Source organism: Mobula birostris, chromosome 7 (assembly GCF_030028105.1).
Source record: "Mobula birostris isolate sMobBir1 chromosome 7, sMobBir1.hap1, whole genome shotgun sequence".
NCBI lineage: Eukaryota > Metazoa > Chordata > Chondrichthyes > Myliobatiformes > Myliobatidae > Mobula > Mobula birostris.
The window spans coordinates 77,817,124-77,841,358 of NC_092376.1; the positions used below are offsets into that span (position 1 = coordinate 77,817,124).

The 24,235-nt window shown below is 39.4% G+C and overlaps 1 protein-coding gene across 5 annotated transcripts in view; it reads right to left on the minus strand.

The window, feature by feature from the left end:
- Positions 1 to 24,235, minus strand: part of tpp2 (tripeptidyl peptidase 2) — a 125,145-nt gene that overhangs the window by 68,859 nt on the left and 32,051 nt on the right. For all 5 annotated transcript variants that reach the window (XR_011886596.1, XR_011886597.1, XM_072263477.1 and 2 more), the window contains exons 7-13: positions 23,784 to 23,938; positions 22,789 to 22,865; positions 19,894 to 20,021; positions 13,482 to 13,581; positions 12,241 to 12,389; positions 11,333 to 11,448; positions 600 to 771 (exon numbers count right to left, since the gene is read on the minus strand). Coding sequence is in view for 3 of the 5 variants with exons in the window: in XM_072263477.1 (XP_072119578.1) it covers positions 600 to 771; positions 11,333 to 11,448; positions 12,241 to 12,389; positions 13,482 to 13,581; positions 19,894 to 20,021; positions 22,789 to 22,865; positions 23,784 to 23,938 (897 nt within the window). In the remaining 2 variants the exon portion in view is untranslated. The remainder of the gene's footprint in view (positions 1 to 599; positions 772 to 11,332; positions 11,449 to 12,240; positions 12,390 to 13,481; positions 13,582 to 19,893; positions 20,022 to 22,788; positions 22,866 to 23,783; positions 23,939 to 24,235) is intronic.

Consider the following 24,235-nt stretch of genomic DNA (forward strand, 5'->3'; position numbering starts at 1 on the left):
GGTTGAATAACAAGGCAAGCTTTGTAAATAAGTTAATCCTTAATGCAAAAAGATAAAGGTGGATGTGAAAGTATGTTACAAAAATAAACACATGTACACAAATATACAGTTTCAGCTGCCCAATATCAGTCTAAAGCTGCAATGAGAAACATTGTCATGAATACTTGACAAGAAAGGTAGTTAGGAATTTACAATCAATTTTAAAAATTGATCAACAGGTTTACTGATAGTCAAGAAATGACTATCACAATTGTATTGGAGGACCCGTTGTCTTCACAGTTGGATGCAAAGTATCCTCAAAGAGTAGGGAAATTCCATTCAGTGTCCTAACTGACATTTTATCGTTCAACTTTCACAACCATGAAAGAAAATTTAGAAATCACATGGGGACAGAACACCACGTGCAATGATCTATTTTACTTTCCAAAAATGACAGTATAATATCAATGGTTGTAAGGCAGTTTAAAGTGCCTAGTGGAACTAACTTCATGTTGTGTTTCACAATATTGATGCTTTACAGAATTTCAACTATTAAACTTAATGCTCTATGGTTGTAAAACACTGACTGGAAATACATGTGATCAGCAAACTGCTCTCACCTGCATGTTCAGGGAAGACCGGTTCTATCGATATTGCATGGTCTGAAGGTGCAGCTACATGGTGTGGATCACGGAGATAAATTCCCCGTTGATTGCCGACAACAACATTAAAACCCAAATTACTGCTGGTCATGGATGAGTTTTGTATGAGGTAATCATACGCTTTATCAACCTAGTAAGAGAGCAGAAATAAATTTCATATGTCAAATTCAAAAACTTATAAAAGTAGCACATCAAAATCAGATTTAATATCACTGACATATGTTGTGAAATTTGTCGTTTTTGGCAGCTGTGTATTGCAATACATAATATTAAATAACTATGAATTACCATAAGAAACACATAAAAATTAAATAAGTAGCATAAAAAGGCAAAGAGCATGTGAAAGTCGGTTCAATGTCCATTTAGAAATCTGATGGTGGAGGGGAAGAAGCTGTTTCTGAAAAGTTGAGTGTGTGGCTTCAGGGTCCTGCATCTGATGGTAGCAATTTGAAGAAGGCACGTCCTGGGTCATGGGGGTCAGTAACGATGAATGCTACCTTCCTGAGGCACCATCTTTTGAATTGTCGTTGATGCTGATGAGGTGAGTGCCCAGATGGAACTAGCTCGGTTTACGACTTTCTGCAGCCTTTTCCGATCCTGTGTAGTGGCTCCTCCATACCAGACGGTGATGTAACCAGCTAGAACACCCTCCACAGTGCATCAGTAGAAATTTGCAAGTGTCTTAAGTTACATACCAAGTCTCCTCGAACTCTGAATGAAATATAGCTGCTGTCGTGCCTTATTTGTAGTTGCATCAATATGTTCCACCCAGTACAGATCCTCAGAGATGTTGACAGCCAGGAAATTGAAAGTACTCACCCTTCTCTCTCTGGTCTCCTGATGAGCACTAGTGCATGTTCCCTTGACTTCCTCTTCCTGTAGCCCATAATTAGTTCCTTGGTACTACTGATGTTGACTGCAAGGTTATTGTTGCGACACCACTCAACCAGCTGATTTATCTCACTCCCATACACCACCTCGTTCATCACAGTAAATGTGAGTGAAACTGGGTAATAGTCATTGAGGTAGCTCATCTGCTTTTCTTGGGCACTGGTATGATTGGCACCCTTTTGAAACAGGTGGGAATCTCCAACTGCAGCAGTGAGAGATTGAAGATGTCCGTGAACACACCCGCCGGTTGGTTGGCACAGGTACACCATTGGGACCTAACACTTTGCGAGCGTTCACCCTCTTGAAAGATGTCCTGATATTGGCCTCTGATTCAGAGATCACAAATGCTGCAGCAATTTACACAGGTATAGTTTCCTTCTTCCTTTTAAAGCATGCATAAAAGGCGTTGAGCTCATCTGGGACTGAAGCGTTAGGTTTCACCTTGTAGGAAGTAATAGCCTGTAACCCTGCCAGAGTTGATGTGCATCTGATTCTGTCTTTAACATCAATCAGATTTGTTTATTTGCTCTTAAAATAGCCTTCCATTGGACGCACATGGACTTCTTGTATAGTCCTGGATCATCCACACAGGTCTTGAAGTCGGTGACAAATGGCGCATTCATAAACACAAGAGATACTGCAGAAGCTGAAAATCCACAGCAATTCATTCATATTTGAAGATGTATTATTGAATATTGTCCAGAATAATGTCTCTAAGCAGTCCTACAAATGCTCCTCTGCCTCCCTTGACCATACTTTCTTGGTCCTTACTACCGGTGCTGTGGGCTTTAGTCTCTGTCTATATGCTGGGAGTAGAAGTACAGCCAGGTGGTCATATTACTAAGAAACTGATTATCTCCACTTCAGCAACTGCAGAATCTGGAATGTGGCATGGGGTACCAGAAATGTATTAATGATCATGAAACCAGACAGATTACACAACCCCAGTCACAGCACTAAACTTGACAAAGTCAGAAATTTAGTGTCAAATCCGCAAGTCTTCCTCACTAACATCTCTACCAAATTTGCTACTGTCTGATAACTAGGTGTACTTTATATTGAATAAGCTGGTCCTGTTCTCATTGTTCCTACAAATGTTTTGTTCCACCACTAAAGGGATGATAGCCCAGTGGAATGCAGCTGGGAGGAAATAACACTGTGATTTCTTAAAAATGATTTGGGATCCCACAAAGTCTCTTCCCACCTTGAATGTGAGGGAATTTCACTGTCACTCAGCAAGATAGGCCTGTCAGAAACAGTGTGAGAACAAATAGCAGGGAAAACTTCCTTAACCTCATCTTCACATTACCCATCACCAAGAGATCAAATGCAGGCTCCTCATGAAGGTCAGGACTAATAACAATACCCTCTATTACATTATGTGGCAAATCATTGTGCTGTATTGGATAGGTTAAGAACTGCATTAGGCATCCCTGAGACACCGAGGGCCAGGAGCAGCATCAGAACTGTCACTGAATAACACAGCATAGATACAAGCTCTTTGTCCCAGCCAGCCTATGCTAACCCTGGTGCCCACCCAACTAGTCATAATTTCCTGTGTTCAGCCCATACCCGCTTAAGTACTGCTCCTCCATGTACCTATCCAAGTGCTTTTTTAAATATTATTGTCCCTGCCTCAACCACTTCTTCTAGTAGCTCATTCCATATATTCACCAACTTCTGCATGAAAAGCTTTCTCTCAGGTTGCTTTTAAACCCTCACCCTCTCATCCGAAATCTATGCCTCTAGTTTTGATCTCCCCTTTGCTGGAGATGAGACTATCACTATCCACCCTAGCTATGCATCCCAGTAAACATTTGCAAAAAGTTGCCCCTCCTTCTACTAGCTCTAAGGACCTAGCCTAGACAACCTCTCTCTATAGCTCAGGCTCTCTGGTCCTGGGAACATCCTCATTAATATTCTCTGTACTCTTTCCTGTTTAACAGCATTTTTACTATAACAGGGTGACCAAAATGGTACTTAGTATTCCAAGTACAACCAATGACTTATAAACTGCCACGCAGTGTCACAACTCCTATACACAGTGCCCTTTCTGATGAAGGCCAGTGAAACTCTTTTTCACCACCTATCTTTCTGTGAAACTGCTTTCAATGAACTATGCAGTTGCAGTTCCACTTCCACTACACACCCTAGTGCCCTACCATTCATAGTATAAATCATAGGGTGGTCTGATCCAGATACCCTTGCAATCTAGAAAATCTCTTTCACTATCAACATGGCCTAATTTCATGTCATCTGTAAATTCAATGATCAAGCCTTGTGCATTTGCATTCAAATTATGGTGAGTAACAAGGGCTGCAACCTCAGTAGCACTACACTGGTGGTGTCACTAGCTTCCATTCTCCAACCACCAGCTCTGCTTCCTACTTCGAAGCCAATTTTAAATCCAGCTATCTGATTCTCCTTGTATCCCATGTGACCTTCACCTTCCCCGTTGAATGCCTTGCAGAAGTCCAAGACAGAACATCCACCGCACTACCCACATCTATCTTTTTTATTACCTCTTCAAGAAACTCCAAAAGGTTTGTCAAGCATGACTTTTCATGCAGACTCCTCCTAATCACCTCTCAAACCTGTGGCCTCTACCACTGGGAAGGGCAGAGATTGTGAATCCCATCACCAGCAGGTTTCCAAGTTACAAACCCTGTCTTGGAAACATGTCATTGTTCCTTCCTGGTCTCTGGAACTAAAATATAAAGCTCAGTGTTTAGCAGCACACCAGAAGGACCGTTGTGATTGAAAATGGGTCGCTCTGTATTATGAAGGTGGTCCAGGAACATGGCTTGTGGATTTGCTGCCAGAGACCAGAGTTCAATCCAAACCTCGAGTGCCGTTTGCGTGGAGTTTGCACGTTCTCCCTGTGACACCTGAGTTTCTATCATGTGCTCTGGTTTCCTCCAATATTACAAAGATATACAGGTTGGTAAGTTTGTTGGCCACTTAAGTGGGCCTGCAGTGTAGGTGAGTGATAGAATCCAGAGTCAGCTGATGTGAATGAAGGGAGAATAAAGGAAAAGGAATGAATGTAGATTTTGTGTAATGGGTGGTTGATGACCAGCATGATCCATTTCCATGCTGTATCTCAGCATTCTGTTTTAAGATGGTTATGCGAGAAGGCACTAAATTGAGAAGGGCAAATTACAACAGGATAAGGCAAGCTAAGGGGCATAAACTGGGAGCAGATGTTGTCAGACAAGTCCACATTTGAACATGTGAGAGTTGTTTAAAGACCAGTTGATGAGAGTTCAGGCTTGGCATTTTCCAGTGAGGAGAAAAGACAAGGTAGGTAAGGCAATGAAACCTTGGATGCCCCAAGAGGTCTTAAATTTTGTCAGGAAAAAAGAACAGGCATACACAAGATTTAGGGGGGAGAAGATGGCGGCGCGACGGTAGCGTGCGCGGCCCCTTCGGTGATGAATATCTGTTATTTGTCAAGTAGAGGACTGTGCACAATTCTGATTTGATGGAGACAGACGTGAAAGCACAGTGGAACATCTGGAAAACTTCCAAAATGACTGCTTTGCTACTGCTGCTACTGTGTGGTAACCAGAATCTCCGGAGCTGAAGGCCCCGAAATCCTTGGCTTTGCGTGTTTCAGCGGCCGGGGAAAAGTCGAAGGCGCTCGGGAGGCTGTATCGGAGAGGCTGCTTGGAAGCTCGGAGTTTTCGGACGGATGGACTCAGGGTCGGCTGCTTCTAAGGTATTGGCAAATTGACGGTGCCTGGAGGTTTATGGCAGGGAGTTCCTTCCTTTTGCCGCCTGCTATCAGGGACTCGGGAGTCGATCCACTCGGGACTTGGAGAACTTTTTTTTTTACTGTGCCTATGGTCTGTTCTTTATCAAATTATGGTATTGCTTTGCACTGCTGTAACTATATGTTATAATTATGTGGTTTTGTCAGTGTTAGTCTTTGGTTTGTCTTGTTTTCTGTGATATCACTCCGGGGAAACATTGTATCATTTCTTAATGCATGTATGCATTTCTAACTGACAATAAATCTAAAAAAAAATCAGAATGGGCCTTTAAAGAATACAAAGATAGGAGGTATGTGCTCAAGTAAGTGAATAGAAAGGTAAAAAGAGACCATGGAATGTTCTTGGTGAACACAGTCAAAGATAATCCAAAGGTGTTTTATACTTCTATGTAGAGAAAAAGAGGTAACTAAGAGGGTAGTTCTACTCAAGGATAAGGGAGGGAATTTGTTCTTGGAACCAGCACAAGTGGCTGAGGTACTAAATAAGTACTTTGCATTGGTATTTACTGAAGAAATAGAAAGAAAGTGAAAACAGCAATGCATGTTAAATTGGTGGGACATTTTAAGATTAAGGAGGAGGTAGTGCTGGACCTTCTGTAAAGCATATACCACTGAAAATTGAAAACAGCATGCAAGGAGATTGCTGGGGATTTGACAAAGATGCTTGTGTCGCACTTGCAACCGGTAAGGTCCTGAAGGATCGGAGAAGAGTGAATGTTGTGCCCTTGTTCAAGAGAAATAGAAATAATCCTGGTAATGATAGGCCAATGAGCCTCACGTCAGTGGTAGGGAAATGATTAGAGTGAATACTGAGACACAGGAAAGGCATGATCTGCATGGCAGGTCATGTTCAATACACTTGTCTTTGTTTTTTTAAGGAGGTAACAACAATACTTAATGAGGTTAAGGTGGTGGATGGTATTTACAAGGAGTTTAGGAAGGCATTTGACAAGGTTTCTTGTGGTAGGAAGAAAAAGATGCATAGGATCCAAGGTGAATTGCAAGTGTGGATTCAGAAGACCGCAAGTAGGGGTAGACAACTGTTTTTCAGGCTGGAGGTCTGTGATCAATGATGTTCCACAGGTGCTGGGACCTCTTGTGTGCAATGATCTATCAATGATTTGGATGAAGATGTGGCTGAGTGGATTAGCAATATTGCAGATGACACCAAGATTGATGCAACTGTGGACAGTGTAAAGGACTCAAGAAGAAAACAATGTAATATAGATCAGTTACAGATATAGCCAAAGAACTGGCAGATGGATTTTAATCCAAGCAAGTGAGAGGTTCTGCGCTTTGGGAGATTAAAGGAAAGGAAAAATTATATAGTTAATGGTAGGGCCCTTAATAGCATTGAGGTACAGAGCGGTCCTGGTCCACTGTTCACTCAAAATGGCTACACAAGCGGATAAAGGGGTAAAGAAGGCATGTGAAATGCTTGCCTTCATTTTTAGGGGTGTTGAGTATAAGAGTACAGAAGCTGTGCTGCAGCTCTATAAAACTTCAGTCCAACCAAACTTGTGTGCGGTACTGGTTGTCCCCTTACAAGAAGAATGTGGAGATTGTGGAAAAGGTGCAGATGTAGTTTACCAGGATGCTGTCTGGTTAGAGGATACAGGCTGTAAGGACAAGTTGGACAAACTTGGATTGTTCTCCCCAGAATGCTGGACGCCGAGAGGAAATCTGCTCTCCACATCCCGCTCACTCTGCACTGGTACATCACAGGTACAATGGTGCTAGTAAGTTTGTGAACCCTGCAGAATTTTCTCCATTTCTGCTTAAGTATGAACTAAAATGTGATCTGATCTTCACACAAGTCCTAAAGCTAGATAAGGAGAACCCCTTTAAATAAACACCAAAAACATTATACTTGTTCATTTATTTATGAGAAAAATTATCTAATATTACACGTATTTGTTGGAAAACATATGTGAACCTTTGCTTTCAGTAACTGGTGTGACCCCCTTGTACAGCAAAAACTTCAACCAAACGTTTCTGGTAACCGTTGATCAGCCCTGTATATCGGCTTAGAAGAATTTTTGGTCATTCTTCCTTACAAAACTGCTTCAGCTCTGGGGTGTTGGTGGGCTTCTTTACATGAACTGCTTGCTACAACATTTCTATAGGATTAAGGTCAGGACTTTGACACCGACTTTCCAAAACACAAATTTTCTCTTTTTTAAACCATTCTGTTGTTGATTTACTCGTCTTTCAGATCATTGCCTTGTTGCGTTATCCAACTTCTATTAAGCTTCAACTGACAGACTGCTACCCTGATATTCTCCTGTAAAATGTCTTGATACAATTTTGAATTAATTGGTATCTCAACGATTGCAAGCTGTCCAGGCCGTGAGGCAGCAAAGCAGCCCCAAAACATGATGCTCCTTCCACCACGCTTCACAATTGGGATAAGGTTTTGATGTTGCTGTGCAGTGCCCTTTTTCCTCCAAACACAGCAATTGTGCATTCTTGCCAAAAAGTTAAAACTTTTGTTTCATCTGTCCATAGAATATTTGTCCCAGAAGCATTGTAGAACATCCAGGAGGTCTGCTGTACACTTGAGATGTGCAGCAATGTTTGTTTTGGAGATCAGTGGTTTCCTCTGTGGTGTCCTTCCATGAACACCATTCTCGTTCAGTGTTTTTCTTACAGTGGACAGATCAGAGACTTCAAGTTCTGCAGGTCTTTTGCTGCTACCCTTGGGTTCTTTTTCACCTCCTTCAGCATTGCACGTTGTGGTCTTTGTGTGATCTTTGCAGGATGCCCATTCCTAGTAGAGCAGCAATAGTACTGAGTTTCTTCCATTTGTAGACAAGTTCTCTTACTGCTGACTGATGAACACCCAGGTCTTCACAAAAGCTTTTGTAGCCTTTTCCAGCTTGATACATCTCTACAATTCTTCTTCCAAGGTCCTCTGAAAGTTGTTTTGATTGAGACATGGTGCACATTAACAGACCTTTCTTGAGAAGAACAGGCTCTGTCAGTAACTTGACTCTTTTTTTTAATATATAGGGCAGGGCACCTCAACAACCCACACCTCTAGTCTTATCTCATTGATGGAACACCTGACTCCAAATAGCTTTTATAGAAGACATTACCCCAGAGGTTAACATACTTTTTCCAACAAATATATGTAATATTGGATCATTCTTCTCAATAAATAAATGAACAAATATAATGTTTTTGTGTTATTTACTTAATTGGGTTCTCTTTATCTAGTTTTAGTATTTGCGTGAAGATCTGATCACATTTTAGGTCATATTTATGCAAAAAAAGGAGAAGATTCTACAGGGTTCACAAATTCTCTCCCCTCTCCTATTTTCTCTTTATACCAATCACTGTCGCCAGAGATCCATCAATTAATCTGATAAAGTTTGCGAATGACACCACTGTCATTTGGCTGATGACCAGAGGCAATAAATCCAAGTACCACCACAAAATAAACAATGCACATTTTATTCCATATCTGTACTTTAACCACTAACGTTATATTTTATATAATTCTTTATAATCGTTGAATGCTTTTGCTTATTGGTGCATGCCATGCTCTGACCAACACAGCTTGGCAAATTCCTAATACATGTAAATGTATCTGGTGAATACCATAATAAAACTGCAGAACATACCAGGACGAGTGTCGTGCCAACAACTTTAAAGACACCTGACAGAATTCAGGGAAAAGCAGGCCATTTGATAGGCACCACATCAACCAACATTCATTCTTTCCTCTACCACCAAACAGTGACTGCATTGTTTACCATCCTCAAAACACACTGAATTTCTGATCCAAACCTCAGACTCTACTCCAAAACAAGTCAATTAAAGACACAGGAGTAACACCACTACTGGGTCTAAATCCTGAAACTCTCTCCCCAGCAGCACTATGGAGTGTCGCACCAGGACGACTGCTGCAATTCAAGAAGATGGCTCAACCATCACCTTCCCAACAACAGTTAGGAAAAGGGCATTAAATGCTGGCCTTAGTACATACCATAGTTAAAGAGAACACAGATTCTTGAGATACCCATTTGTTACAGTTCACTAAACTGAAAATAATCCATTTATCCCTACTCATTTTTTCCAAGTAACCAATCCACTATTGATCCTAAAATATTACTCTCACACTGGTGTTCTTAAGTTTTGGAGCAACCTGAATGAATCTTTTCCATGTATATTGATGTCACTTAACAACGGATTCCAGTATGTTTCTACCAAATGATATCAAACTAATAGACAGAGGCCTTTTTCTTCCTATTTTCTTGAATGGTAATGTTATTGTCTTCAAATTTACTTGGTCCACTACTGACAGCTCTCTATGTTCTTGATCTGTCTCCATCTTTGGCGACAGACTGTCTACTGATACCTTTTTAAAAAACCTATTGTCTCTCAGTTATTTTGACTATACCTCTTCTTACTGTGACTTGCAAACACACTATTCCATTCTTTCAGTTTCTCAGTAACTACCACACCTGTTCTCAGGCTGAAGCTTTCCATTCTAGAACAGCTGAGATACAGTAGCTTCCTTTTAGCAAGAACGATGTTTCTCTTCCACACCACATTTCAGCTGCTTTCACCAGCATCTCCTCCATTTCCGGCACATCTACTCTCACCCATCCTCCCACCGTCATAACAGGGATAGGTAAGGACAAGGAAAACCTATCACTTAATGAGCCTTTATATTCAGGATATTTTTCTCCATAATGTCTGCCAGGATTTTACCACTAAGCCATTTCCCACCCCACCCCCTGCTTTCCTGCTCTACGCGACTCCCTTATCCGCTTGTCCCACCCAATTGATCTCTCTCCTGGGTCTGGTTTTGGGTTTTTGTTTTGTGAGGAGGTGTGGGGAGAGCACAAGTGAAGACGCTTGGAGAATCCCACCCGAAGGGGAGACCCTATTGCAAGGAATGCTTTGTGCAGGTGAATGGCTTCAAGGAGGAAGGGCCAATACTTCTGAGTTAGCCAGCTTGATTGTGATGTTCTTCAAGGGAAGTTCGCTCTGTGGCTGGTAATGGGGGTTCAGAGCCGCGACTAAAGTGATACAGCCAAATTCTACAGAAATGAGCTCCAATGTTTATGTGCACATTTAGACTGGTTTAACTGTAAAGGGACCTTTTATTACTTTTTCTGTTAACTGTTTAAGTTGGAATATTGCTAAATATACTTCCACTGTAATTGTATGCTGGTGTACAATCTGTTATTTCCTGGCGAAGGATGGCTTTGCATGGGACAGTATTTACACAGCATTCACCACAATTTTCGTTCCCTCATCAGAACATTCCAACTTTCCTGTTTGGTTGAACCCGAATCATACCGACCCTAGATGCGTGTTGCTTTCTGAAGGTGGCCTTCTCCCCGTTACCCATGTGACGCAGAGTCATGTGGCCACTAGACGGAGTTAGCTAACAAGCTAAGTTTGTTACAAGCCCAGTGAGAGGGTTACACTTGTAACACACATCAAAGTTGCTGGTGAACGCAGCAGGCCAGGCAGCATCTCTAGGAAGAGGTACAGTCGACGTTTCAGGCCGAGACCCTTCGTCAGGACTTTGACGTGTGTTGCTTGAATTTCCAGCATCTGCAGAATTCCTGTTGTTTGGGTTACACTTGTAATGTTTTTCAATGTGCTGAGATCATTTCAGTGGATAGAGAATTTTGGAAGGACCACAACTGAGGTGTCCACCATCTCTGTAGCCATCTCTTTGAAAATATAGAATAAGGCAAATAATTTTAATTCATAAAACTATGTACAAGTTGCAATTGCAATACAGGTAAAAATCAAAATGTGCCTCATCACACGATTCAGCAATGTGTGTGTTATATCACAAACATTGCTAAATTATGTGTTAAGGCACAATGCTTTCAAAGAGATGTAACTACAGTATCTTGCATCTAACAATAAATTGTTAGATTTTAACAATGATTCCATATCCAGACATTGGTTAATACAACACTAACAAGAGTTGATTTCTTCAAATCATTCCAACATCATAACAAATTTAAAGAATAAGGGAAGATTACAAACGTACCTGAATTACACCATGTCCCTGTGCAAATACTTCAATATCATCAATCTTCATGGCTGTGTTTTCAAGTGCTCGCCGAATGAAATGAATACTGTAGCCAATACCATTAGCTTTAAGGCCTGCAAAAGTTGTATTAAAATCAAAATATGTACAAATACTAAATTACATACTTAGCACAATATAGCATGGGACACAAGAAGCTGTAATCAGAAATATTGATTGGCAAAATACAGACAAAACTATTAGCCTCTGGAAGTAATGCAGAGAAGAGGCACAAATTAACCTCAATTTTTTTTTTTTTTATATATAAAAAAGTAGCTGCCAGAACAAACATTACTCAGTGGCATAAAATATAAGAACACACTGAGAGACTAATAATCAGAAAAAATTATTGGTCCAAATTATGTTTCCTATGAATTCTAGTAGTACTCCAGTGACTTGTTCTAAATTTTTAATACCCTTGACGTATAAACCTTGCTCTGACATCACCAATTTTCTGTTTTGAAATAAGTGACAGAGGAAGCCGTTTATCTAAATATTTCATAATTGGATGAATCACACAGTATCGGTAACTCTCAGAGTATAGTGCCAGCTTATATAGCAAACATATTCTGTAGCACAAGGGTTAAGGATCAACATGACATAATGGACCATGCAAAATAAGGCTGACAAGATTTGAAGGATAATTCTTCCACACTTAAACTACTTATTTTTAAAATTACAACAGGCAAACATCACTTCTAGCCAATAAGGAATCAGTTATTCAACCAGGAACTGAGTGATTCCCTTGACAAACATGCTATAACATGTCATGTCTATTTAATAAGAAGGTTAGCTTATATAGGCACATGCAAAGCATTATTCTGTTACACAGTTTTCAATCAGTCATTCACAAAAATACAGTATGTTACCTGAAAGCAACAGGGCAATGCCTCCACACGCATTTGGAGAAGACATTGAGGTACCGTTCATCAGCTGTGTTCCACGTAGTGTCCAGTTTGGAACAGAAGCTATAGCACCTCCTGGTGCACTGATGCACACTCCGAGAGCTCCGTCAGAACTTAAAAACATTTTAACAGTTAAATAATCTACACTATAAAATTTATGGAACAGTATTAAACTTGAGCACTAATAATACAAGTAATTTAGAAATTTAAAAAATACAGAACAGTAATTTCCATCTACAGTACATGTCATCTCAGACCCAAACACTGACTGCAGCAATTTTAGCCATTGCGCTAATGAAAAACCAAAAGTTAGTCAACATTCACTGTGACATTTATCCACAGTGGAAACTTGATACCTCCAGAGCAGTACTAACACATGTTCCTCAAGTTTTTTTCTTACAAATAAAGAGTAGGCTTCCAGTTGTTTAAAGTATCAAAACCATACAATTTTTATGACATTAAGCATAAAGCTTTTATGGTTCAAAGATTGTTTCAGATACTTTTTGAAATATTCCATTACTTCTGATTCCCCTTCAATTCTGTTCAGAAAAATAATTCAATTATTATTTTGAAAATTCTTAACCTAAATTTGGAGCACAACTCTAAGTCAATTATGAATTCTGCATTTCAGCTGTACAAGATTCTTTAAAGGAGAAAGTACCAGCCTGCCTTGAAATAAAAGCAGAATATGTTGGAAATACCCAGCAGCTCAGACAGCATTTGTGAACATCCTCCAACGTCAACCACCTTTCATCTCATCTAAGTATGTAAGCAAACAAGAGTTTATGTTGCAGAGGGGAGTAGAAGGTTCAGAGAACAAAGGCAATGTTTGCAACGGGTTGGTTCCAGGTGATAAATGATGTTGGTGTTATCTATGAGAGCGTGATTTACACGTATTAATCATAACTTAGGTGAGAAGATAGAGACAGAATGCTGAAACAAACAGCTTGTTGGAAATGCCAGGTAACACAGGGACTTCGGTTTATTACATTGAGGTGAATTATGCTGATTGGGGCCAGCTGTTCTGAGAGGAATTACCAGTGTTTAGTTATTATAGATTTGGATAGTCACAATTATATAAAAATGTAATTTTTCAGATATACTTTTCAGAGTTTAGTAATGTTATTGCACAATCCATGATGCATCATTATAAATCTTCCTCAATTAACCAACAACTTGACCAACACAGAAGTTACAGTATTTACCATGGACCCCTTGAAGACCAGGTGTACTGGTTGGCAGGCAGCTTCTCTCGCAAGGAGTATTCAGAAACCATCATGTCAGGTGAAACGTATGCACCAACACCTGTGGATTTCAAAATAAAATTGAATTGCTGGTATCAACATTTTATAGTGCAATTACTTCTAAACTGTCATCCCATGAAATCAAAGCCAACTAGAACAAAGAGTAATCAAGTTAATACCATTCACATCATGCACCATAAAAAGAATCTTAACTGGATGCATCACAGCTTGCATGACAAATGCTCTAACCGAGGACCACAAAAAAAAGCAGAGATGTAGACAAAGCCGAGTGTGTCACAAAAAACCTACTGCCCACCAATGTCTCTGTCTACACTTCCTGCTGCCTCGGGAAAGCAGCCAACATAATCAAAAACTTCTACCTAGGTCAATTTTTCTGCAAAACAACAAATTTCCCGACATATGCCGGTGACATGAAACCTGAATCCGATTCATTGTGGTTTTGAACATGGTTCTTTGGAGTAGATTTTAAACTGTCACAGCTTTCAAGCAATGCATCCGAAACAGAAAGCTAGGTTTACGGAGATATTGCCAAAGGGTAGTGCAGTGGTTCTGTGGAGAACATACCGATTGTTCTCTCTCATAGTATTCATGTTCTCACTACTGCCATTCCACTAATGCTTGTTACTGTACTCAAGTCCTTATCGTTGCTTATTGGCATATTAATCTAAACTGATTTTATGCACAAAAAGTGGGAACAGATTGAAGTCAAGTCAATTAGGCAGCCTGAACAATCTCCAGAATAAATAACAGCCTTCGACAAGCTTGTTCACAGGTGCTGAAGAGCATCCTAGAATTGGGAAAGACACACAAAAGTCAGGTTAAAACATTATGCATGAGGGTGGTGTACAAGCATTATTTGATTTTAGCTGAGCAAAATTTTGCATATCCACAAAGTGCATTATGATTACTTGGTGCACTGTATTCACATGGGTGGAGAATGGCATCATTGTAGAAAATAGATTCATAAATCGAAGATACCAGCAAGTCCACAATGACATTGTCAATGGTGTGCCTAAGGGAGTTAAGACATTGAAGGGAGATTTTCACAGCTTTTCTTAATGGAAACAGTCATTTCTACAGAGTTTCCAGAGCAGGAAGTTACCTGCCATGCAAATAACCCATTGTATTTGCTATCCAGGTGATTACCATGTGATTTTAAATACAATGCATTTCACCTTTCCATAATCAGGCAGTAGAAATTGCTCCAGATATTGCATTAACTTCTTTGTCTTTCTGCACTCCGTGGGTTGGTCAAAGGCTGAGCCCACATAATGACCACAATATTTTTTCAGTCATTTCACAAATGACACTTGTTGTACCACTTCCCTCTCTGCATTACCCTGAACAATCAGCAGGTTAAAGAGACTTTAACCTGAAATGTTACCTCTGTTTCCCTTTCACTGATGCTACCTGTCCTGTTAACAGCTTCCAGCACTTGCAGTTTTTATTTCAAATTTCCAGTTTCTTTGACTTTCAATATTCACTTTGGTTTACACCTTGAACTGTAAAAGAACAGGTACAATGGACTGCCCCATCGTAAATGCACCAAGGCAGCTTCCTAGATATTACAGTGGCATGCAAAAGTTTGGGCACCCCCGGTCAAGATTTCTGTTACTGTGAATAGCTAAGTGAGTAGAAGATGAACTGATCTCCAAAAGTCATAGAGTTAAAGATGAAACATTCAACATTTTAAGCAAGATTAGTGTATTTTCGTTTTGTACAATTTTAGAGCGATAAAAAGGAAAGGAGCACCATGCAAAAGTTTGGGCACCCCAAGATATTTGAGCTCTCAGATAACTTTTACCAAGGTCTCAGACCTTAATTAGTTTGTTAGGGCTATGGCTTGTTCACAATCATCGTTAGGAAAGGCCAGGTGATGCAAATTTCAAAGCTTTATAAATACCCTGACTCCTCAAACCTTGTCCCAACAATCAGCAGCCATGGGCTCCTCTAAGCAGCTGCCTAGCACTCTGAAAATTAAAATAAATGATGCCCACAAAGCAGGAGAAGGCTATAAGAAGATAGCAAAGCATTTTCAGGTAGCCGTTTCCTCAGTTCGTAATGTATTCAAGAAATGGCAGTTAACAAGAACGGTGGAGGTCAAGTTGAGGTCTGGAAGACCAAGAAAACTTTCCCAGAGGACTGCTCATAGGATTGCTAGAAAGGCAAATCAAAACCCCTGTTTGACTGCAAAAGACCTTTAGGAAGATTTAGCAGACTCTGGAGTGGTGGTGCACTGTTCTACTGTGCAGCGACACCTGCACAACTATGACCTTCATGGAAGAGTCATCAGAAGAAAACCTTTCCTGCGTCCTCACCACAAAATTCAGCGTCAGAAGTTTGCAAAGGAACACCTAAGCAAGCCTGATGCATTCTGGTAACAAGTCGTGTGGACTGATGAAGTTAAAATAGAACTTTTTGGCCGCAATGAGCAATGCTTGGAGAAAAAAAAAGGTGCAGAATTTCATGAAAAGAACACCTCTCCAACTGTTAAGCATGAGGGTGGATCGATCATGCTTTGGGCTTGTGTTGCAGCCAGTGGTATGGGGAACATTTACTGGTAGAGGGAAGACTGAATTCAATTAAATACCAGCAAATTCTGGAAGCAAACATCACACCGTGCGTAAAAAAGCTGAAGATGAAAAGAGGATGGCTTCTACAACAGGATAATGATCCTAAACACTACCTCAAAACCCACAATGGACTACCTCAAAAGGTGCAAGCTGAAGGTTTTGCCATGGCCCTCACAGTCCCCTGACCTAATCATCATCGAAAATCTGTGGATAGACCTCAAAAGAGCAGCGCATGCAAGAAGGCCCAAGAATCTCACAAATCTAGAAGCCTTTTGCAAGGAAGAATGGGCGAAAATCCCCCAAACAAGAATTGAAAGACTCTTAGCTGGCTACAGAAAGCGTTTACAAGCTGTGATACTTGCCAAAGGGGGTGTTACTAAGACTGACCATGCAGGGTGCCCAAAGGGCCCTTTTCCTTCTTGGTTATTTTGAAACTGTAAAAGATGGAAATAAAAAAGTAAGCTTACTTAAAATATTAAAGAAATGTGTCATCTTTAACTTTATGCCTTTTGGAAATCAGGTCATCTTTTACTCGCTCAGCTATTCACAGTAACAGAAAATTTGACCGGGGTGCCCAAACTTTTGCATGCCACTGTATATGGCAACCATCAGCTAACGATCAAAGCTGAGCTATACAATGTGCAAGTAATATCCTTTGTGTTCTGAAACAACTCTGGCTTCTGATGTAGTGCCCCCAATGCAGAGGGCTTCAATTAACCCTTGCATTATTCCTCTCCTCAAAAAGCCTACATCCAATCTGCTATCTTCTTTATATCATGATGTCTTTAGAACCAGTCTGGAAAGAATATTGAAAAAAATTTGCACAGTCACTGCTTTAACTACTGCTGGCAAACCTGTGCAAATGCTCACCCCTCCCACCCCATGCAACTGTGGTAAATTGCGGGTCAGCACAAGGACCTCCTTAGAGAAGTAGAGGCAATGTCGGAGAATTGCTCACAAAAAAGTTGTCTGAATAGTACCAGTTGCTCACCAACCTTCGCTACTTTGGTTCTCCACATCCCCTAGAATGTCACTCCATTTTCCATATATATTCACTGTCACTCTTTCATACTAAAGACAGATAGATTCCCATTAAAGCTATCATATCTCAATGGTAATTGTTGTTGGTTCAAGTAATTCCAGATTAACCTTCAGAAATCCCTCATGACCATTTAAACGTCAATGTTCTCCAAATGCAACTGTTCTACCTGCTGATAAATGCTAGGTTTTCCTACATAAAAGATAAAAGAGATTAGCTTTATTTGTCATATGCACATCGAAACTTACGGTGAAATACACCATTTGCATCAACAACCAACACAGTAGATTATTTATTGACATTCTGGCATTAGCGATTACCATCAGTGTTTGTTATAGCAAGTATCATACCAATATTCCCGGAGGATTTGCATAACTAATTCCTCCTCTACATCCTTTTAGTTTGCATATACATTATTCATTTTGCTGTGTGGTAGTGTAAAAACATATGTATAATTTGCAAATGTATGGTCCAATTTTACCATATCAATAATTAAACCCAGGACCCATTTGCAACACACAGAATACACAACTGTTGTTGAGGGAAGGCCAGACTGACAACCTGTAAACCTGTATTATTTCTGAAAGTCACTCACATAAAAGCAAAAGGCACCGAGTTCAGCATCAGAGCACCAACGTAGAACAGCGCAGGTGCCATGTACAGATTGAGGGAAGCATTCCCTGGATCTTATCCAGCTTTCAAGACATTTATTGGGCTCTAATAACACAATGATTAGATTAGCATTATTTGTCACACATGTACTTCGAAACATTCAGTGAAATGAAATGTTTTTGCTTCAAGAACCAACACAGTTTGAGGATTGTGCTTTGGGCAGCCTGCAAGTGTTGTCATACTTCTAGCTCCAACATAGCATGCCCACAACTCATTGACGCGAACTACACGCCTGTAGAACATGAGGAAACTGCAGCACCTGGAGGACACCCATGTGGTTACAAGGAGAACATACAAACTCCATACAATACACTGGTAGGACTTAAACCCTGATCGGTGACTGCTAGTACTGTACAGCCATGCATTAACACTAAATGTACAACTCAGCCACAGTTTAGCAGCCATGAACAAAGTGTGATATTCTTCAACAGCTAACTTCTCATCATATTTACCATTTATAAAATTAAGTGACTTGTCTCGAAGCTTTTTGTACATGGCTATCCTAGACATTATTCCAAATATTTCAGACAATAATCTACAAAGAATTCCAAAACTGAAAGCCAGCCATTGAAATGCAATATTTAGGACCAAATCACAGAACTTCCATCAAAGTAAAATAGGACAAGAAAAAGTTAACCAGTAAACCAACATAATTCTCTCCACCGAACTGCTTATGAGATTTTTGAACAGCAGCCAAACTGAAGCAAAGTAAATTGCAATTGACTACATGTTGCAGACCAGCAAACGTGGTACAAAGTACTGCATCAATGGTTAGGTACAATTTTACATTAAATATCCAGCTAGAATGATGCACAAGCACAAGCTCAGGAAAAAGAAGGGATGCAAACTAAAATAAACTAGAACCACAACATAAACTACAAACTATCCAACCACTTGGTCATGAATTATATAGGAATGGCAAGAAAACACTAATATCAGAATGTTGACATTATCATACAGAGCGAGAACATCATACAGCTACGCAAGTTAAGACATGGTATTTTAACTAAAATAGTGTAAATACAGGCATTTGCAAAACTGGTTTTCAAATATTTTAGTCCATTTAGCTTTGAGCCTTGACTGCTTGACATTCACGGCAACAAAATTAAGAGTTTTTTCAGTTGTTTCCCATAGTACCATGCAAAGTGTACTCAATTGCATAGAATTTCCAATTAGAATCTCAAGGCTCCTATAGTTTTCTGCCTATTAAAATGGAAAATTGCAGTTTCGTAGTAAGAAAACAACCAGAGCATCAACATTTTGCAGAGTGACTACATCTGGCTGAACAGGAATATTCATTTACTAAAATGAATTTTTACAAAAGATAGAATTTTAATAAAGGTTGATTAAACAATTAGGTAATAACAAACATTTTAGCAATTGTCCAACAGCAAGTTTTCTGTTTAATCAATTTATATTCTTTAACCAAGGTTCGAAAAGACCTAAAATGGCTCTTAGATATCTTCCAGTAGTTTGTTATATTGCCTATCTGGGTGCAGGGGAAATACTGGATGATTCTGTAATACTATAATAATGCAAATGTTTTAAAATGCACAGGCTAAATAACTGGCAAATTAACCAACATTCCCTAAAACTTAAGAACTGTTATTGATTTAGTATTTTGGTCAAAACTCCATAGCTCAAATACATGCAAAGTCTGTATTCTTTAAGTCAAAGTTTGACCACTTGTCTATTCAGAATGAATAAGGTGAGCTGATTTCAGCTAGAAAGACTCCACTGTACTACAATTATACCAATATCTCTGACATCTTGATATAACATGGCCCACCGCTGGCATCCCCCATACTCCATACACCCTCTACAACTTCTCTGTATAACAAGGGTACAAGTAACTGAAGGAACTGTACTGTGGCTGATAACACGATATAGCTTCATAGTGAAGTTTATTGTGATCCAATGGATTTAAAACCATCATCTAAGATTAAACATGCTAACAGGGACTTGACAGATGTACTGGATCACTTCAATCCACTGTCAACACCTTCAAGGGGAAAACATCAGTAAAACAGAAATGGTTTCACGAGACTTGAATAAAACTAGTTCCTACCAATGACACTGGAAGTAGTTCCACCTGGACATCCTACAGTGGAAAGGCACGGTCCATTATTGCCTGCACTTGACACGTAGATCACATTATGTTTCAATACCGCTTCATTAATTACTTCACAAATACATCTAAAAATGTTGAAAAATCACATTAGACTTTTTTGTAACTGCATATATTACAGTCATCTAATGAAGTTATGGAATTCACCTGAATCTATACAAACTAATTTTACACCAGCTCAATCAATCAACACTATATAATTTAGTACCTTTCTCATTAAACCTTTCAAGTCTGGTTATGACAACATTATGCATTATTTTCAATTTCAAACAAAATATATGAGACATATTCATCCATCATCCTGAAATGCCCATATTTTGAAGAGCCCTCACGAACATTTTTGTAGGTCAAATTATTGTGATTCATCTGACCTATCATTTGGATCAGTAAATCCAATTGAACAAGAATGGAGGAATGATTATTCATCCAAACAAGTAGCAGACACCATTATTTATCTCCAACAAGAGAAAATCTGCAAATGCTGTAAATCCAAGCAACCCACACAAAATACTGGAGGAACTCAGCAGGCCGAACAGCATCTATGCAAAAGAGACCCTTCATCAGGACTGGAGGAAAAAAAGTTGGTGAGTCAGAATTAAAAGATAGGAGACAGGGGGGAAGGAAGAAACACAAGGTGATAGGTGAAACCAGGAAAAGGGGTGGGGGGGAGAGGTAAAGTAAAGAGCTGGGAAGTTCATTGGCAAAAGAGATATAGGGCTGGAGAAGGGGGGAATCTGATAGGAGAGGACAGAGGACCATTATTTATCTGTATGCCAAAACACGTGTGGTAAATGTAAATCAGGCGCTCTAGCAGTTCAGTATCCATGAATAAAGACCCAAGGCATGAAAAAAAATGGATTGCATGCCACGTGGAAATAAAATTAATTACAAAAAAAATCTTCCTGACATATGCAATGAAGTACAGGCAGTCCCAGGGTTACGAACAACCGACTTATGAACAACTCGTACTTACGAACGGACTGCCATAAAGCCTATTATATTACAAATTTGAGTTAAACACAATGGTTCGTAATAATGAACACACGCACTACTTTGTGATGCTCATGAAAACATTGTGCAGCTTCAGCTGTTCATCGGCTCGAGGAAGGAGAATGCTGTCCGCCATTTTAAGTCGGATCATGTTGCCGTTAACACTGTGCTAAGTATGTAGCTTTGTATTTGGCTTAAATTTTTCTCTTATTTACCCTTGTAACCATGCCTCCAAAGTGTAAATCCGATGCAAGTGCTGGTAATGCATCAAAGAAAAGGAAAACGATCACGATTGAAAATAAAGTGGAAATAATAAAGCGATCGGAAAGAGGTGAAACTCTATCAGTCATTGAAAAGCATTAGGAGACAGTTGGTCAACGATCCGAACAATTTTAAAGGATAAAGTGATGATAGCATTTGAGGGAGAAGACTGGGACCTAAAAACTCCAGAACCAAAAGTTTTTGAGGAAAAAGTTAGCAGAAGCCTTTCGTCTCATTGAAGCAGGGACGGCAAAGTTAGAGGAGCAAGATCCTAATACAGAGAGGTTCACCAAAGTTTACCGTACAGTTACCGAGGGCCTCAGCTGTTACAAGGCCATTTATGACGAGAAAAAGAAAAGCTCTGCATAGAAAGGTAAAATATATACTACATACTAAGACAAACATTCGACTAACTGAAACTAAATAAGAACCGTATGTACCTGTTCCCACTTACCTACAAATTTGACTTAAAGACAGACTTAGGAACGGATCTCATTCGTAACCTGGGGACTGCCTGCATACAAAATGGAGCCTGGGTACTCAATACAAACCCAACACAATCCAAGTATATGTATTGGGTACAGGTCAGATCAGAATCAGAATCAGGTTGATTTTCAAAAATTAGACACCAAAACAATTTTAATTCTCTGGCTTGTAAACTGACAGATTCTTTACATTGACATGTTGAAAGAAATCACTGTATTGTACATTCTAACAGTGGGAAATATATTTTCCATTTTATTGAAGTGTACATAGTATGAGCCGAATGGCGATCCTTACAAGAAGGGGTTGATGGACGTGTGCTGTTGTTGCTTGACCAAAAGTCCAAAGTTCAAACCCAAATCCAAGCCCACAGAGCAATCAACTACATACAGTGCTGCTGACCAGTTAACAGGCCAAATTGAGTACAAGGTGGAATATAGAATAGTGCTGGCCTTGGGACCTGTTCTGAGCCCTGATTCTGGTTCAGGCCTGTTTGTAATGACAGTACAGGATTTGGACAGAAGTTTTAATGGTCACTTTGCTAGAAAGGCAACTCCTCAGAAGCTCTTGTGTATGAACTGTATGTACAGATGCAGGAGAATTACTGTTATCCTTCCAGTTCTTTGTAAGGCTCGTAACATTTGTAATATTGCTCTTCCAGTCTTTCAATACATTACTGCCTTCTATCAGGTTTGTATCCATCTTACACACCACAAAAAGTCCAGTATGGATTCAATCATGGGTATAATGAAGTCTAGACACTTTTTTAAAATTCCAATCTCAGCATCTTTTGAATTGATGCCCTTTTAAAGCATGTGGAAACCTCAGAATGCAGCAGTGAGAGATTGAAAAATCTTTGAACACTCCAGCCAGTTAATTGGCATGGGTTTTATGTGCCCTACCAGGTACACCATTGGTGCCTGACTATCTTACAAAAATGACAAAATATCTTATGGGATCATATTAATAGCAATTTAATTTCTCTTGCCGCTATTCAAATTTGGTCTGTCAAATTTGTTTCAATAATAACTTGACAAGTCATTCTTTCAATCGATGTAGAACACACAGTTCTGAAAAAAAAACAGCATCGGTTGTACTCACCCAGCATTAGGCCAATGTGTAGCTTCACCATAGCTGTAGTTTACAAGATCACATTTATATTTTATTGCTTCAATCATCTGTGATAAACAGAAGTTTAGTTTGTCTTATGGAAATTGGTCATTGTGAAAAAGACATAAAAGCTGGTTTATTTACTGTGTTTGTTCACATAAAGGATCGAGAATAATCTAACATATTCTTGCCACTGAAAGACTTATTAAAAAGTCCAAATGAATGTTCTAATAATCTATCAAATTAACTCATAATTTCTACAGAATGTATTATTGATCATTTTAACAAATGGTGTTAAAATTAAAAAATTCCAAAATACTCCAGAGTATGCAAACTGATATTTTAGCATAATACTGATTTTCAGAGAAGACACGTCTCTCTATGGTTTCTATTATTTAATTTCAGCGTACTGTTTCAGTGACATATTTCAGGTCAGTTGCAGCTGGAATCTGAGTACCATAAGCTGTGTACTCTATCAAACTGTAGCAAAAATAACCAATGTGCTCCTCATATCTGAACACTGAGCATGACAGAAGGGCCAGTATTTCAGCTGTTTGAATGGTGATAAGAGCTTTAGAAATAAATCTCAAGTTTCAGAAATAAAGAAATACACGATCAACTTTTCTGACTGGTGTTTCGAGGCACATTAAAATAACACTGGATAATTTTCTATTTATTATTTCTCTATGCATTAGAACAGCTGAGATTGGAATTCCTTGCAGTGATGTAACTTGAGTTTTCAGATAGGGCTATTCAACTTAGATTTTTGAAAGGTCATTAATTTGACAAAAATGGAATGTTCAACTTCATGCAATAATCAAAGATTTAAAAAATATGCAAATCAAAATTTTATCTCCTCTATTTCAAAATATGAGATCAGACATAAAATAGGGGAAAATTCAATGGAAAAATTCAAGTAAATATTAATGTTAAACATTATAACTTTACTGCTGATACAAAAATTAATTCACAAACAAAACACTCACAGCTCTGATCAACCCTGTGCCTGTTTCCATGGTGCTAAGTCTTGTGTCACCAATTTTCACAGCAAGAATTTGAGCCCCAGGTGCTATGCCATTCCGTTCAGGATCATCCGGAAAGAAACCTGCAGCTATGCTAGCTACATGTGTCCCATGGGCCCCTGTGGAGAAAGAATGCCAGCAACAGAAATGCAGCAGATCTTTGATAGCTGTTACCGCTGTGATTTCACTGCCACAGTCTGTCAATGGTACACTGAATCAATTACACAAGCTAAATGGAATATTTAAGAGGCAATACTTTCACCCTGTTATCTTAATGCAGGGTAATTGTGAGGGGTAACAAACACACACAATATATAAGATTTCAGTAAGCATTTGGAAGCAGCTGCTAGAATATAGAAAATAGAACAGTACAACACAGAACAGGCCTTTTGGCCCACGACATTGAACCGACCTTT